At 57.1% G+C, this 16,567-nt stretch overlaps 1 protein-coding gene across 2 annotated transcripts; it reads right to left on the minus strand.

Annotated features, from left to right (window-relative positions):
* Positions 1-471: 471 nt before the first annotated feature.
* On the minus strand, positions 472-16,136 carry LOC144374588 (forkhead-associated domain-containing protein 1-like). 2 transcript variants are annotated; one of them, XM_078037356.1, is made up of 7 exons: positions 15,948-16,133; positions 13,789-13,896; positions 13,515-13,622; positions 10,774-10,881; positions 7,900-8,007; positions 3,187-3,360; positions 479-1,622 (listed from the first exon to the last, which is right to left on the minus strand). In XM_078037356.1, the coding sequence occupies exons 3-7, from the start codon at positions 13,581-13,583 to the stop codon at positions 1,305-1,307; spliced, it is 777 nt and encodes a 258-aa protein (XP_077893482.1). In that variant the 5' UTR covers positions 13,584-13,622; positions 13,789-13,896; positions 15,948-16,133; the 3' UTR covers positions 479-1,304. The 2 variants fall into 2 exon arrangements, with proteins under 2 accessions (XP_077893483.1, XP_077893482.1); XM_078037357.1 differs by lacking the exon at positions 3,187-3,360 and having other exon boundaries at positions 472-1,622; positions 15,948-16,136.
* Between the last annotated feature and the right edge of the window lie 431 nt (positions 16,137-16,567).

Raw genomic sequence — 16,567 nt, forward strand, 5'->3', positions numbered from 1 at the left:
AATGTGGGGGGCCACCCCTGGAGGTGCGCGCCCAAGTGAATCCCGACTGGAGCTTGCTGTTTAGAGGTGGGGCCTTTGAGGACCAGACCAAGCCATCAGGGTGTGGCCCCCAAGATTGGTCGTGGTGGCTTTAGGAGAAGAGAGACCAGCAACACAGGCACCCCTCTTGTCTCTCGTCCTTTGCCCCCTGTGTGGCCCCAGGACTGCCAGCAAGAGGGCATCACCAGATGTGCCCCCCGACCTTGGATCAGGCCATAAGCCCAATTAGCCTCTTCTCTTCATAATAACCCAGTGGCCCTGGGGTCTTCGCCTTCGCTGGCAGACAGGCGTCCCCAAGTCCACCGACAGACCAGGGAGCGCATGTTAGAGTGACGGAACTGCTGCGGGAGGCACAGCCGGGGCACCGGGTCCCCCAGCCTGTCTTCTTCCCACCTCCTCTCGCTCCTCAGCCCCCCACCCCGCCTCCTTGTCCCCCTCTCATCCCATAAACTCCCGTGCGGTGTCTGCTTTAAGGCAGGCACTGATCTCAGTGAGGAGACGACAGGATGTCATCGCCCTCGGTCCCGGCGTGAGCATCCTCAGAGGACACTGTTCATCTGCCAGGGCCACCACCTGGGGACCTGCAGAGTCCATACCCGCAGAATCCCCAGAGCCTCGCTGAGCCTGGAACATAACAGATGCTCAGCCAAGAGCTGAACGACGGCAGGGGCCCGTGCCCACAGGTGGCCACTGAAGCAGGACTGTGTCCCAACCAGAGGGAAGTTTCCTCTGGGGACATTCAGCAAGGTCTGGAGGCATCTAGCCAGGGAGGCCGGGGAGGCCGGGGAGGCTGGGGAACCCTTAGCAGGACTAGGGCAGGTGGCCCTGTCCAGCCCAGAAGGTCAGTAGGGCCGAGGCGGAGAAACCCAGGCCCAAGATCTCTTCTCTAAGAGCTCAGCATCCAACAGGATGGTGAGCTCGGTCACTGGGGGAACGTGGCACCCAGCCCCCATTTCCGTTTTCGCTTCTCTTGTACGGAGCTGACCCGGCCGCGTCTGCAAGGCTCCAGTCAAGTGGCAAATGGCCGAAGGCAGGAGCAGCCCTGCAGAGGCCCCTGTGTGGGACGTTTCCATGTGGACAAGAACGGCTGTGTCCACTGCTCTTGTCACGCCTGACGGCTCCCGCGGCATGTGTGTCGCCGCCTCACTGGGTCGGCACAAAAGATGTCCCGACTCATCGCCAGCCTCGGCTCGCCCGGGCCTCGAGGGCTTCTGACGTCCTGGTGCAGCAAGAAGCGCAGGGCCTTGGGCCACCGCGACAGCTTCTCAGTGGGTGCAGCCTGTCTCAGGTCGGCCGGCCGGCTGCGGCACCCCGAGCTGCCTGGCGCGGGGCTGCCCGGGTCTCTCTCTGGGCCTACCTGGGTTATTGACCTTCAGGGTTGCAATCTCTTCTTCTATTTTCTTATGGTGCTGGGTCACTCGTTGGAGTCTCTCCTCGAGGCTCACAATCGTCTGCGAGTGCTGTTTGATCTGCTCCTTGTATTCTTGGATTTCCTCTTCGAATCCGTGTTTCTGGGTTTCCCTCTGGTCTTGCAGGCTCTTTACCGTCAGTTGCTGTAGTATTATCTGCTCCTCCATCATGATCTGGGGAAACAGGGCAATGGTTATGTGACGTGGGAGCTGGATGTGATGACGTCGACACTGGTTCTCATTTGCACAACACAGGTGCTGAGCTGGTCTGGCCACAGGACCTTGGCTTGTGCTGTTCCCTCTACCTGGCATGCTCCCCTTCCCTGGCTCCTCCCATGGCTCATCCACCCCTTCTGGTCTTTCAGGTCTCAGCTCCAACATCCCCTTAAAGAGCCCTCCCCGATCACCCGTCTACAAGAGGGGTCTGAGACACTTTCTATTTGATTTGTTTAATTTTCTGTTTTAGTGTTCCCACCACCTGAAGTGAGCTTGTTCTGTTGTTTCTTTGCCTGCTAGAACTCGACTCCGCGGCAGAAGAAACTTGTCTTTTCTCATTGACTGCTGGGCCCACCCATCTAGACCCAGATTCTTGATCAATAGGAATGAATGAAAAATTTTATAAGGATAAAAGCCAATGGATTGGGACTTCTTAAAAACAGAAGTCACCAAGGCCCCTGAATGGCGAATCCAACCCCCACCCTGAGGCCCTTCTTGGTGTTTCTGCCCCTTCCTCCCTCCCTCCTGCTTCTCCGACTGACCCTGCTTCTCCGGCCCCTGCTCCCTATTACCCGGGCCCGGCCTCTGGTCTCCTGAGGTGTGACTTCTTTGTTGGGACAGCCCATTTGTGCCCACTTTGTGACAGTCTGCCGTGAGACCCCTCCAGATTCGATTCCCCTTCTTCCCTTCCCAAATCTGCTGAACGGCGCCAGTGGGGCAGCGCTAAGCTCTGCTACCTGCCGCTCCTCACCACCTCGCTCCCTGGGAGGACCCCACCAGGCCCTCCCCGTTCCCACCAAGGTGCCCTTCGCCTGCCATCATGGCCCCAGCTGCCCTGGCTTCAAGCTTGAGCCTTTATCAAGCGCTGTCATGGCAACGCCTGCCGCCAGGCCCCTCCCTCCCCTCGCTCTCCCCAGCCCTGAGCATCCAGGTCCCTGTGAATCTGACCTACAGCTGCGTCCACCACGTGCCCGGCTGAGCCGGCCTCTCGGCTCGCTCCCTGATCTACTTGGATTTCCGGTAGATTCACCTCATCAGGCCCTCGCCCGCGAGCTGCTGGCTGGATGTGCCAGTGACAGAGGAGAGCAGTGCGGGACCCCGTCCGCCAGGGCCTCGGGCACCCACCGCAGCTGAAAGCCTTGACTGAGGGTCTGCGGCGCAGTGGCGGATCACTAGGTCCCGGGCTCCCGCTCCTTCCCCGTGGGGCTGTGCAGCCCCTGGCCTCCACCTCAGAGGACTTGCGGGAGGCCTCAGCCTCAGGTGACCTTTCACGCCACACCAGCGTTTCTCATGGGGCAGTTCTGCCTCTAAGGACACTGGCAACACCTGGAGACATTTTTTGGTCGTCACCCCTGGGAGGAGGGAAGCGGCATGCAGGTAGAGAGTGGGACGCCACTCAGCCTCCTGCAGCGCCCAGAGTGGCTCCCAGCAGGAAAGAGGTACCCAGCTGAGGCTGGGAGGGACACTTCATCCTCCCCTGGGGCACTCTCTCCCGTCCCTGCCCCTGCAGGCCACCACTTACCAGCTTTGTCTTGGCAGTTTCCAGCTCGGCTAAGGACTCATTTAGCTTCAGGGAGAGGCTCTCTGCTCTGAGGCCTTCGGCTGTCTTGATCTGCTGAATCTCTTCTACCATGGCCAGTGCATCACTTAATTTATTATTTAAAGAGTTCTCTTTTTGCCCTTTTAATTCTATTTCCTAGACAAACAGCAAACATCAAATTAGCAGACATTCAGCACTAAGGGTCAACTCTAGCCTCCTGGCCCCGCCGCCGTCTTCAGGGAGGGCGGGAACTCCACTCGGCCGCTCCTGGGAGGCCCAAGGTCCACGCCTCGCCGGAAGGTTCCCACCGCACCACGGCTCTTCCTCGAGCTCAGCTGACGTCTGTCTCCCTGGGACTTCTGGTCTCCCGGCTTACTTCCGACACCTGGAGCTCGGGGAGTACGTTTGATTTCTCTTTTATGAGACAGTCTTTAAATAGCCGAGGAGGGCTGCCAGGTCTCTAAGTCTGTTCTCCGGGATAAATGAGCCGAATTCCTTCACCCTCCGCAGCGTGGCCTGCCTTTGGGACACTCTGCTTTCCCACGGGGCTTTGGCACTGGGTTGGCCACCCCCCCCCCGCTGGCCCCCCAGGCCCTGGCCACATAGGACACCCATTGCTGCGTCCATTCCGCCTGCTGGAACCCCTTCTTCCTGCCTTGGATGGGCAGAGTCCCTGTGGCTGGTCAGACAAGGTGGACCCGGGCTTCTTAGCAGGCAGGGTGTGAAGTCTTCCAAACATGACGGTCCAGATAATCTTGAGACACTCTAGTGGGCACTCTCCATCATCAGTGGCAATGTGAATGGGTATGGTCCTTCTGGAACATTCCTTGGGAACACACTGTGATCTGCAAATGTTAATATTCCAGGACCCAGCAGTTCTATTTATTTATTTATTTTTTGGTACCAGGGCTTGAACCCAGGAGTGCCTTACCACTGAGCCACATCCCCAGTCCTTTTTATTTTTTAGTTTGAGACAGGGTCTTGCTCAGTGGCTGAGGCTGTACTTGAACTTGAGATCCTCCTGTCTCAGACTCTCAAGTTGCTGGGATCATAGGCCCACGCCACTGTGCCCAGCAGCAGTTCCGTTTTTGGGACTCGATCCCAAGGATGTCCAGCCTGGAACATGGGGTGCTTAGTCCAGTGTCTTTTATACCCTTGAAAATGGAGAAAAAAACCCCAGGGCCTGGCTATGAGGGGGGGCAGATAAACTGGGGTCCATCGGGGCACACCCAGGCCATCCCTCAGTGGCTGGTGGTAGAAGATTGTTGGGCAATACGGAGGCCCTTGGACAGCTAGTTACCTATAAAGAAACAGCTCCCAGCTGGGGCTGGGGCTGGGGCTCAGGGGCAGAGCGCTCCCCTGGCACAGGCGAGGCCCCGCGTTCCATCCTCAGCACCACATAAAAATAAATAAATAAAATAAAGCTATTGTGTCCAACTACAAAGCTAACAAAATTAAAAGAAAAAACAGCTTCCAAATCAGTGCATAAACCAGTGACTTCATGATAAATCCATATTTATCTACATCCCTAATCATGCTCAGCATCCAGGCGGAATCACATCAAGACCCCGCTGGGGACAGCACCGTTAGCTTTTTCTTCTCCTGAGTGAGATTTTGTATTTTTCACATGTTTGGGGAAGCCAGAGGCTCCTCTGACAATCAGGAGGGGAAACTGTACTTAAAAAAGAAAAGAAAAAACGAAATGCAGATACCACCTTCATCCGGCTCTTCCGGAGCCTCCGCTGGGGCTTGCTTCTTGCTCCCCAAGCCCCCGCGGAGCTCCGTCTGATTCTTGGGGGGCTCTTCACGCCGCCCCTAGACTCTCCCTCCAGCACAGCTGTTCTCTGGTGGGCCACGAAGCTGCCTGGTCTCTGCCCAAGGTTGGAGAGGCCTGGCACGGCCGTCACCGCCCCTCTGGTGTGAAACTGGTTTGCTTTTCTGCTCTCTTTTGTCTGTTTTACCTTTGCAGGTGAAATCTAGCTTTCTATTGCTCTTCTGTGTACGCCAGTAAGCCCCCTGTGTGTCTGGAGGGCCCTTTTGTTACGTGAGCATCTGCAATTTGCAATATCAGATTGGTTAGAGGTACTTATTACAAATTCAGCCAGGAGATTCTCGAAGATGGGCCCCAAACGCAGATTCAGAATCAGGACTTAGTGGTGACATTTGGAGTCGTACACCAATCTTCATCTTATATTTTTTTTCTCATTTCCTAAATTATTTTTTGCATATACAGATTAAAACTTCTAATTAAAAGAAACCAGTTGTTGCAAATCACAATGAGCTTGCGAGGATTCACCTTAAAATATCAAAGCACACTTCAAACAGACACATCCACAAATTTGGAAATAGAACAAAAGAACATTTTGTTTTGAAATGGAATTATTTTCATTAACTACCTATTGAAATATTTTGAATATCAAATGTTGGCATGCATTCACCTTGGTTGGGGGTAAAAGCTGCTTTTCAAATACGTTTAGTTACAGAGGATACTCAGTGACCTATTTAAAAAAAAAATTCTCTGTTCATTTCTTCAGAGATTTACTCTGAGCTGGCATGGAGGTGCACGCCTGTAATCCCAGTGGCAGGAGGATCACGAGTTCAAAGCCAGCCTCAGCAACGGCGAGGCGTAAGCAACTCTGTGAGGCCCTGTCTCTAAATAAAATACAAACTAGGGTTGGAGGTGTGGCTCAGTGGTTGAGTGTCCCTGAGTTCAATCCCCAGTAACCTACTCCCAAAAAAAGATTTACTCTGAATTTCAGAGAAGTCAAATTCTATTTTTTGTTTTAAATATTCTTTTAATTTAAAAAATTTATTGTAAATTGACAAATTATAATCACCTGTATTTATGGGGTACAAAATAATTCTATGACTAATATAATGCAGAATGTCATTTCAGAATAATGAAGTCAAGCTAATTAACATATCACTTCCAATACTTATTTTTTTTGTGTGTGTGTGAAAACATTTGAAATGTACTCTCAGCAGTGTACAACACACTATTATTTACTATGGTCATCACTTGGTGCGATGGATCTCAAAAGAAAAAAAATCCCAGCTTACTCCTGCGCGAGGCGTGTGATACTGGCGTACATCTACCCCTTGCCTGCCCCGGGCTCCTCCCCAGCTTGCTGTGATCTGCTGTGTGAGTTGGATGACTAGGTTCTGCGTGTATGGGAGCGCACACAGCATCTGTTTTGCTGTGGCTGGCTTATTTTGCTTAGCATGATCTTTAGTTTTCTGTGGCTTTCCGCAGTGGCCATGCCAATTTGATGGTACACAAGGTCCCTTTTCCCCCCATCCTGCTCGACACCGGGTAGCTTTTCCTATAACGGCCCTTCTGGCGGGTGTGGGGTGGTATCCCACGGGGGCTCCATTTGTGTTCCCTGGTGGTTGATGATGTGGATGGAGCATTTTCTAGGTGTCAGTTGGCCACTGTTTGTCTTTTATGAAACATCTCATTGGGTTATTTCTTTCCACAGGGCTGTTTGGGTTCCTTGTAAATTTTGGACATTGCCACTTATCAGATGTACATCTTTCAAGTATGTTTCTCCCGGTCTGCAAGTTGTCTGTTTATCCTGTTGTTTCCTTGCCACACAGAAGCTTTCGATTTTGATGACTTTAATCTATTTTCGCTTTTGTTGCTTCATTTTTGGGTTCAAATCCAACAACAACAACAAAAAACCCAACCATTGCTCAGACCCAAGTCCTGCTGTTCCCTTGGTCTTTGCAGGCACATGGTGGGTCCTTGGGTGGAGTTCTGCTCCTCCTGGTCTGGTGTGAAGCCAGCTGCTGACTGTCACAGACCTACCCTTGGATGTCCCTGTCCCCTCTGGGGTGTCCTTGAGGACGGTCCTTGTTGCTCTACAGGGTGTTCCATTCAGTGAGCCTTGGAGAGGTTCTCTGGGGCCAGCACCAAGAACAGTCCCGTTTCTGTGGCTTGGACGGTTCTGGCCTGGTAGGCAGCACAGGCTTTGCCTTACCCAGTAACTTCTAGAATAAAGTCACGACTCATTCGTTGATTTCATGATACACACCCTTTTTTTTTTTTTTTTTAAACTCTGTGGCACATCATTTGGGGACCCAGCCTGGGGACAAACAGACTGCTCCCCTGGAGCCCCCGTGTGGCCTGGGCACCTCCCCCCACGCGGTGGGCAGCCCTGGGTCTTGCACACCTCTGCCTTCTCTGTGCATGTGCCAGGTGCCCCGGGGCTGTGTGGTGGCATGTGTGCGTCAACCTTCTTCCTGGGCCGTGTTCAGGGCCCCTGCTCCACTGGGCAGAGCTTGCAGATTCCCGAGTCGGCCCTGCGCCCTGCGAGTCAGAACTCTGGGGGTGCGGCCTGAAGAGGGACTTGGAGTGAGTTCCCCAGAGAGTCTGATGCATGCTAGTAAATGACCCAAGACGGATGTGAGCTAGGGACCCTCTTTGGTCCCCACTGGCTCCAAGTCCTTTGGGATTCATTTGCCTCTAGGCAAATCTCACCCGATGACCAGGTGACACCTGCTTTACTCTGGATACTGCTCGTGGCATACGTGTGTGTGCTTTGCACGATTGGGACCCAGGATGGGTCCCACAGAGATGGCGAGCAACTTGCCTAATGACCCACAGCCAGAGGGAGGCAGAGTTTGGATCTGACCGGCCCCTGGGCACAGGGCCACCCTGGGTCCCTTTCCGCCGTTGGTCGCCGAGACTCATACCTCTTTCTGCTTGGTCAGGCGGTTCTCCAAGTCCTGCACCTTCCTCTTCTCCTTCTCCAAGGCCTCCTTGGCCTTCTGAATCTCGTAGGCGATGCTGTTGTCTGAGATCTGGGAGTCAAGGGTGAGGGACGAGGGGTGAGCAGGGAAGGGGGGACCGTCAGTGCAGAGAGAGGCCAGGGCCAGTCTCTGCGGAAGACGGGGGGGTGGGGTTTGGGCTGCAGTGAGGCAGCCAGGGCCGGCCTGGCCGAGGGGTGGACTCCTGGAGCAGCCTCAGGCAGGGCGAGAACCAGGAGCCAGATCTCAGCCTCGCACACGAAGGAGGGAGTGACTCGGTCCTCGGGATTCTGGGGCTGGTGTTATTCAGGAAATGACATCCTGGTGAGTGCCAGGGTCATATCATCTGGCGCCAAGCCAGGGAATGAACTGGCATGTGTTGGCACCAGTAAAGGCCTGGCTGGGAAGTACCTGGCTCTTAGGAGGTGTGGGAAGAGAGACAGCACAGGGGCACACTTCCTGTCCCTACCCTTCCTGTCCCTGGCTTCAAAGGACACAGGCAGAATCATCCCATATACCAAGGCGTGGGTTTCGGGAATTCATGCCCAGGACAGCGTGGAGCTGAGGACAGTCCACGGACCTGGGCACGGGGTGGAGGCCGGGACTCCCCTGCACAACCCGGGGAGGACCAGCCAGCCCGGGGGTGAGACACTCTGCTGCCATTGACGCTCTTGCCGCTCTGGCCCGCCCAGCACCAACAGAAAGGCCACAAGACGGGTGTTTTAAATATCCGGGTGCTGTGCAGACAGAGGCTGGAGCAGGGTCACTGAGGTGTAAACGGGGCATTGGGTGGCGGGGGACCAGGACCATGGCACTTATATTCCCTCTTCCCACTGCTCTGCTGACTTTTCTTTAGTGGTTGTGCACTCTTGTCACAAAGGAGAACGAATGGAAATTGTTACCGGGAATGTCAGGCAGGTGGGAAGGTCTTAACCAGGGGGCAGAGGTGGGGACACTGGGAGGCACGTGGCCCTGAAGAAGAGACCGTGTTCCCAGTGTTCCCAGGTTTTGATGAGCCTTCCGAGGCCTCACCTGCACACATCCTCCCCCACCCTCCCCGGGCTCTGGCCTCACTTTGTCCCACTGCCACGTCCTGCCTGCCCTAAGAGGCCACCAGCCTGTTCTGCGTCTCTTCTCACGCCATGTGCTGCTCAGCGTAGCACAGATGAGACCAGCAGGGACCAGGCCCTGCGTCCTGCTCTGTGTGGGGAATGCTCGAGGGCATCACCCTGCCAGCCTGGTCCAGGGGCGCTCTCGACAGGTGAGACAGTGGAGGCTGTGCCTGAGGTAGTAGGAGGAAGGTGACGTCCCCGTCACCCCCCAGGAAGTGGCGTGAAGCTGGCCACCAGGGCCCTGCCCTCACCACTGTGCACCCAGCCTCTCGGTCCTGCGATTTCCACCGCGGCCCATCGGAAGGCAGGACACACATGCCGGGCACTCGCCTAGGTGGGGGGGGGCACACCTGGGGGGGCACTGGCCTGGCGGGGCCCCACGTGGAAGGGGTGCTCTGGGGCAGCTGTGGCCTAGTTTGGGAAACACACCTCACTGAGTCTCCGAGTCCGTGTCCCTCACCCCGGCTGCACTCTGCCCTTCCTGCTCTCTCGGGTGTGGCAAGGCTGCCCTGCCGCTCCCTGGACCCTGCCCTCCCTGGACCCTGCCCTCCCTGGGTGGGTGTCCTGCAAGCACAGACTCCTCTCCCCAGGCCTCTGGGGTGGTTCTGCCCCCATCATGGACGAGGGCACAGAGAGGGCAGGGGCTTGCAGGGTCGCACAGCGTGCTGGTACAGAGCCAGGACTGGCACCCAGAACCGGCTCTTTGGGCCCACTGAGCCCCGGCCCCCTCCTCTGCTCCGCCAGCGAGCTCCTGCCTCCTTCTCTGGCTCTTCCCTGACGTTCCAGGCCCCACTGTGCCCTGGCTGGCTCAGGTCCCATCCCCCTTCCAGTTGTCACTCAGGGTCACCTCCTCAGAGCTCTCCATGGGTGTCGGCCACTCTCTAGCCAGTCCTCGGGCCTGGCCGTTTCCTCTGGGGTTCTGTCTTCCTGACCTGGGACGGGGGCTGTGGGCAGCGTGGCCCTGGCTGGTCTTGTCCACTGTGGTGTCCTGGGTCCCCAGAGCAGGGCCCGACACACAGGTGCTCAGAGAATATGAGTGATGAATGACACTGAGCCACCGAGCCACCACCTGCTTCCCTGAGTTCCCCGAGGGCAGCCAGGTGGGCCTCTGCCTCTGCCCGCCGCTGCCCATGGACATGCCACTGGGGTTGCTAGTGACATCTACCCAGCCCTGCCTGTCCCCTCCTGCTGAGGCTGGATGTCTGGTGGCCTGTCCCCAGGTGGGTGGGCGGGTGTGTCCTCTCTGCCGGTTCCTGCACTGGGGACCCTCCTCACCTCCCCCGGGGCTTTGTCTCTGTGAGGCTGCACCCCTCACCTGCCCCAGGAGGCGGCTGCCCTTATTGGATGTGGCCTCCGTTGGAGCTCCTCCCAGACCTGCCAGGCCCCCGCCTGCGGCCCTGCCCCGGGTCCTCTAGAGTCCCCCGTGTGGCAGGGGTGTCCCCCGCCTGGCTATGCTGATGAGCAGGATGCTGGCTGAGGGCGCCTCGGCCCTGTGTGGGCCCAGGGCAGGACAAGCTCGGGGGATGCAGGTGCCGTCCAAGCACTTCAACCCAGGGACACCTACTGCTGCGGGCGGGGCTGGCCGCGTTTCCATTGAAAGGTGAGGACACGAGGGTGGGAGGCTCAGGGCTGCCCGGCTGTCCCCTGGGCGCTAGGAGTTGGCCGACCTGGCCGCTGCAGCTCTGGGCTGCCTGGCTCTGGCTCGCACCTCCTTCTGCTGGGTCAGGTGGTTCTCCAGGTCCTGCACCCTCCGTCGCTCCGACTCCAGGGCCTCCTTGGCCTTCCTCTTCTCGTGGGCTATGCTGCTCTCCAAAACCTGAAAGGCAACGGCCGCTCCTCTGGGTGCCTGCTGCTGAGGACAGTCCTGGGGGCCACGACGGTGCGGGGGGGGGGCCCTGGCAGCCCCGGGCTCAGGAGACCTCGACCTCCAGCACTTGGAGAGCTCTCTGTGGCCCCATTTTATAGAAGAGAGATGGAGGGACGGATGGGGGGGCTCCAGCTGGCACGGCTCATGGCATTGAGCCCGGACCCTGCTCGGGGAAGCTGGCGGCTGCACGCGGAGCCCGGGGCAGGACCCAGCAGGCAGAGGGGCCAGGCTTGCTGTCACCGGCCACAGCGTCCCTGAAGGGAGAGTGTCATCCCCTGTGGCGTCCCCACCCTTGGGGTAATCTCTTAGGCCGAATCCGGTTTCAAGAGGAGAACAAGGCCCAGGAGGGAGGAGCCACCAGGGGCAGGGGCATGGGTGGGCTTGGCAGGGGCTCCTGGAGGGACACCCGGTCCAGGATTCATCTGGGAAGCTCTTGTGATAAGTGATCGTTGGCTAAAGGACTTAAGTCAATCACCAAAGGAACCAAAGGAAGCCACCCGCGGGCCGGCCTCGCCTCTGGCCCTCGACCCCGGGGCCAGCCTTCTCAACACCAGCCCGAGCGCCAGCAGTTTAGAACTTGGAACACAGTTGCCACTAAAATCCACAGTCAGGGCCCCAGGCTGGCCCCCGGGAGCACTCAGCCCCGGGACGCGGCCTATTTTTCAGTAAAAAGTGGTTTAAAAGCTCCAGCGCCCTCTTCCCCACACCAGCCCAGCAGAGCAGATGAGAAGTGGCAGTGCAGGGCCCCACTTTCATTTTGAGGCCTGAGGTGGGATTCAGGGTAGGGGGTGCTCCTGTGACCCGGGAAGAGACTTTGAGGCCCCCTCCGGTGACTTAGGGTCGGCCGCAGCGCCTGACCCCACATCTAGGTGCCTGGCCTTGCTCTCTGCAGCTCCTCTGTGGCTGGGACAGGCCCCTCCTGGAGGGGACACACCCTGTCCCTGTGCCCCCAAGTCCACATCAGGGAAGGCGAGCTGACCCTTAACCCTACCTCACGACCCGGACTATCCCCGTGGCCCTTTTCTGGTAAAAGAAAAGTCCCCCTGCCCCGCCCCAGGCTGAACGCAGTCTGCGGCCAGAGCTCGTGAGAGGCCACAGAGAGGTTTGGCCAGGGGAGGTGAGGTTCCAACCGACCTGGGGCCACCAGCCCTGGCTCATCTGCTACAGGCTTCACTCCTGCTTCTGACGTCCCTCGTGATCTCAAATCCCTCAATTCCAGGGCCGTCCTCTGTTGACCTCTTGGTGGCATTTGACTTGAGTGACTCCACGGAGACCCTCCCTCCTCTTGCCACCCTCCCTGGAGATAGAACTCGACGGTCACCTCAGTGACACTGTTTACAAAGAACCACAAGCACAGCTGGGGGGGAACCAACAGCCAACACCCTCCCGGGGGTGCAGGGCTGTGTCCAGGGGCCTCTTCTTTCTCCCTCCTGTGGGTCGGCTGGTGTCCCTCTGAGGTGGACAGGAAGAGGTAGATGTGGCAGAAGTGACCATAGAAACTTCCATTTATTCGGTGACGTTTCTATCAGACACTCCCTGGGACATGTCCAACCCTCACGGCCACCTTCCACAAAGGGAGGTATTGACAGATCTGCTCCAGTCGGGATTCGAGCTCACATCTCACCTGGCCGCAAAGCCTGCACCCCCTCAGCTGCCTTAGGATGGAGGGATTAACAGAAGCAGGCGTGAACAGGGCTCAGGGACCCGAGCGTGCCACAGGCTAAACATGAATCAGAAATGCAATGGCGCTTCCCCAAAGCTAGTTGGGCACATTAAAAGAAGGAGAACATCTCCAACAAGGGAGGGACTTTGAGGCCCCGTCTGGTGACTTAGGGTGGGCGGCAGCGCCTGGCCCCACATCCCTAGGCCTCCCTGGGCTGGGGGAGAGGGTTCTGGCTGCCACACTTGAGGAAGAAAACTGGTGATGGATCGCAAACTCCAGTGCCCGTAGGGCCAGTCAGGGGCCAGAAGTGAGGATGTGTTCATGCGGGCGGAGGTGAGGACCAGGCAGACTGCTGCCACTTGGTTCAGCGCTGGTCCTTGTTGCCAAGTGGAAACGGGGGCCACATTTCCCGACTCTCGAGAGAGGATGGAAATCTGAATTTTATGAATCCAGAATAAAACTTTCTGGGTCCGACATGACATATCTGGGAGCCTCCAGAGGGCACAGTGGGCCTTGGAGAGGCTCCGGCTCCGTCCCGCCAGACGAGTAGGGACAGGGGGCCTGGGCCTGTGGGGGAGCAGGTGCAGGAGCAGGTGCCCTTTTCAAACGGCCCCGTCAGGACGGCATTCTGGTGGCCAGAAAGGTGCCGCCCAACTCCACCTAAAGGGAGCACCTCCTGCCAGCGCAGAGCACCCACCTGGTGGCTGGCGGGGCGCAGACACTCCTTGGTGTGGGCTGAGGCTGGGTGACTGGGGCAGGGTCCCTGCAGCCTGGACTCCCATGACTGCTCCCTTCCTGTGCCTGGGACTCAACCTCCTTGCAGAAGATGCCACGTCTCCTGTCCTCTGTCCCCTGTCCTGACTCGCTCCCCTCCCCGCCCTCTGAGCTCACTGCCCGGCGGCCCCTCCCAGGCACCCACCTCCTTCTGGCGGGCCAGGCAGCCCTCCAGCTCCTCGAGCCTCCTCTCCTTCTCCTCCAGGACCTCCATGGACCTGCGTCTCTCCTGAGCCAGGCGGTCGTCCAGAGCCTGCAAGCAACGGTACCCGCTGAACGGACCTGGTGGCCGTGCGAGAAGGTGGCTCTGCCAGCTCTGCGTGGGTCCCCTCACTCCCCAAGGCACCCGAGGAGGGTGCTGGAGCAGGCGGGCCCGGATCAGGGCCCCAGGAGGCGTCCCGGGGTGGCCTGAGTCCTACCTCCTTCTGGCGGGCGAGGTGGTCCTCCAGCTCCTGGACCCTCCGCTGCTCCTCCTGCAGGGCCTCCCTGGCTCTGCTTTTCTCCTGAGCACTGCTCTCCTCCAGGGCCTGCAAGTCAGCGAGGCTTGTTGAACAGACCGGTTAGCATGGCGGGAATGTCCCTCTCCAGTCCCACCCCACCCAGGGCCGCAGAGCCCAGGAGCCGGGTGTGGGCTCTGGAGTAGGCGGGGCCTTGTGAGAGCCGGGAACTGGACACCAGCCCGAGGGCCTGGCTAAGTGGGAATATACGCCGTGCCTCAGCTTCCCAGGGCCACCACGGGGACAGCCACAGTTCCTTCTGCACCGGGAGGATGGGAAGAATGGGGGGAGGGCTGGCACAGTGGACACCCTGCAGCCCCACTTGCAGAGGAGGAGACAGGCTGAGAGAGAGTGAGAAACCTTGGTGGCACCGTGGTCACGCCTGTGATCCCAGTGACTCAGGAGGCCGAGGCAGGAGGATCACAAGTTTGAGATCAGCCTTGGCAACTTAGTGAGTCTGTGTCTCTAAAAAAGAAGAAGAGGGCTGGGGGGTGGCTCAGTAGTACACTGTCCTTGAGTTCCATCCCCAGGACTGGGAAAAAAAGAAAGAAAAAAAGAAAAAGAAAAAGAGAAAAGAAATGTGCCTGATCTATTAGTGACTCCCTCAGGCAGGGGCTGGAAACCAGAACCCTGGCCCCACTGGATTCTAAAGCCTGGTTCTAAGTTAGGGATCAGCCCACGACGTCCCCGCTGTGCGTGTCCTGAGTTACTGTCGCTCAGTAGCGGAGCTGAGAAGTCGCGTCAGGACTAGCTCGTGGCCAGCTAAACTGCAAGACCCGTCGCCTGGCTCTCCTGGAAGCCGTTGGCCGGGCCTGGTCTACAGCACTGATGGGGGCAGAGGTCAGAGGTGACGTTCAAATTCACAATGAAAAAGAAGTCCTGGGGGGGAGGGAACCAGAATTCCTTCTTCCACCTCAGCACAGTCCTCCCACAAGCAGCCTTCACCAAGAGCTGGGACAGCGGCACAAGGAAGGTCACTGAACAGCAGAAGCCACCACTGGGGCCCAAGAAGTAGTCCCCACAGGGAGAGGAGTGCAGGGCAGGAGCGGGGTCTGGTGGTGGGGGGCTGCTGTCTCGAGGGGGGGTTGGAGGGGACACAGGACAGGCCATTCCACTCCCACCGGCCGCGGTTCTCTTCTGTGGCCGCGTGTTGGAATCAACTCCAGTGTTTCCCGACCCCAGAGCGTGGGCCACGCCATCACCCCAGCTAGACTGGAGCCCAGGGGGTCAGGAGGGGGCAAGGCTGAGTGTTCTGAAATCTCCCAAATGACAAAAGGTGGCCCAAGTCATGAGCTGCTGGCCCAGGCTGATGGAAACGAGGGTGGCGAAGCTCATGGCGGGTCCCTGAGCATCAGAGAGGGCCAAGTTCCAGACCACGATGAGATAAAAGCAGGAAACATGGTTTCCTGGCCTTCTCCAGAGGTTCCCAGGCAGTGGGTCTGCGGTGGGCGCCAACAGCCTGTGTTTTACGGGGCGTCTCACTAAGTTGTTTTCCAGGAAACTTTGGCCAAACCTTCCTCCAAGGCTGTGCTGAGATGCAGACCTGTCGCCTCGGCACCATCTGAAGCATATTGGAACCGCTGAGCCCCAGTCTGCATTGGAGCCAGGTCCCTAGATGGTCCTCGGGCCCTTAGCATCTCACACGCACTGCTACAGGGTGACTTCTAATTGGACAGGTTTCTAGAAAATTTAGTAGCAATTCCGGTCACTTGTTTTCCCTGTCATGTATGAAGACTGGGATGGTCGGAAACTGGTTTGTCACCGTTGCTCTGTCACTTACAAACCAGGGTCTGCTGCAGTGAGGACGATTTGTTATATAACTACAATATAGAAACAAATCAGGCGGCACTGATCAAAATTGCAACGGTCCTGCCTTTTAGGGTTGATTTTGCTGTGAGTTTTAGAATTCGGGCTTCATGTGGAATCCTTCATGATTATTCATCCTGTTTAATAATTTACCTCCTTAGTACTAAGCCAGCCGTCGCTGGGATTTCTCCATCTCAGCACCTGCTCTTAATCTCCCTTAGAAAAGTCTCTTTCGTAGGTTCCCAGCAGTAAGAACAACAACAGGGCGTCCTTACCGTCTTCTCTTCCACCAGCCGCCTGATTTTGCCTTTCAGCTTCTCCTCTTGCGCCAGCTTCTCCTCGTTCAGCTTCTCCTTTTCTGCCCGATGCTCCTGCAGCTTTTCTTGCAGCAGAAACTGGTGGGTTTCCTGAGAGCTGCTGATCTTGATCTAAATTGAGAGAAGAAAGAGGAAGCTGAGGTTGTCAGGGACTGGATGGAGGAGTCATTTCCACACTCACTTGCAAATCGTTTACCTTTTGGGAACAAAGATTTACACAAAAGTTTCTTAAAAACACAGACAGGGGGCTGGGCCTGGGGCTCAGCGGTAGAGCGCTCGCCTAGCACATGCGAGGCCCTGGGTTCGATCCTTAGCACCACATAAAAATAAATAAATAAAGATATTGTGTCCAACTAAAAAATAAATATTAAAAAAACAACCCACAGACAAACCGCACTTAGCCTAGCTTCTGGTGGGGAAGCAGTAGACTATGGAGACCTTGGATCCTGGAACTAGATAAAATCCCAGCTCAAGTTAGTTCTGGAGGCTTCCCCATTTAGAAAATGAGATTAATCATGGTGTTCTGTGTCTTAGAATTGTGAGGATTAAATGGGATAATGACGGAAAGCTTTATGGTG

The sequence above is a fragment of the Ictidomys tridecemlineatus genome, unplaced genomic scaffold, assembly GCF_052094955.1.
Source record: "Ictidomys tridecemlineatus isolate mIctTri1 unplaced genomic scaffold, mIctTri1.hap1 Scaffold_7658, whole genome shotgun sequence".
Lineage (NCBI taxonomy): Eukaryota > Metazoa > Chordata > Mammalia > Rodentia > Sciuridae > Ictidomys > Ictidomys tridecemlineatus.

Bases quoted from the DNA above. Each gene is read 5' to 3' on its own strand.
- LOC144374588 (XM_078037356.1), bottom strand. From the start codon at position 13,583: ATGGAGGTCCTGGAGGAGAAGGAGAGGAGGCTCGAGGAGCTGGAGGGC. The intron at 8,008-10,773 runs GTGCGAGCCAGA...CTTGACTCCCAG, and splicing joins ACCTGACCCAGCAGAAGGAG to ATCTCAGACAACAGCATCGC. The intron at 1,623-3,186 runs GTAAGTGGTGGC...CTGTTTCCCCAG, and splicing joins AAACTGCCAAGACAAAGCTG to ATCATGATGGAGGAGCAGAT.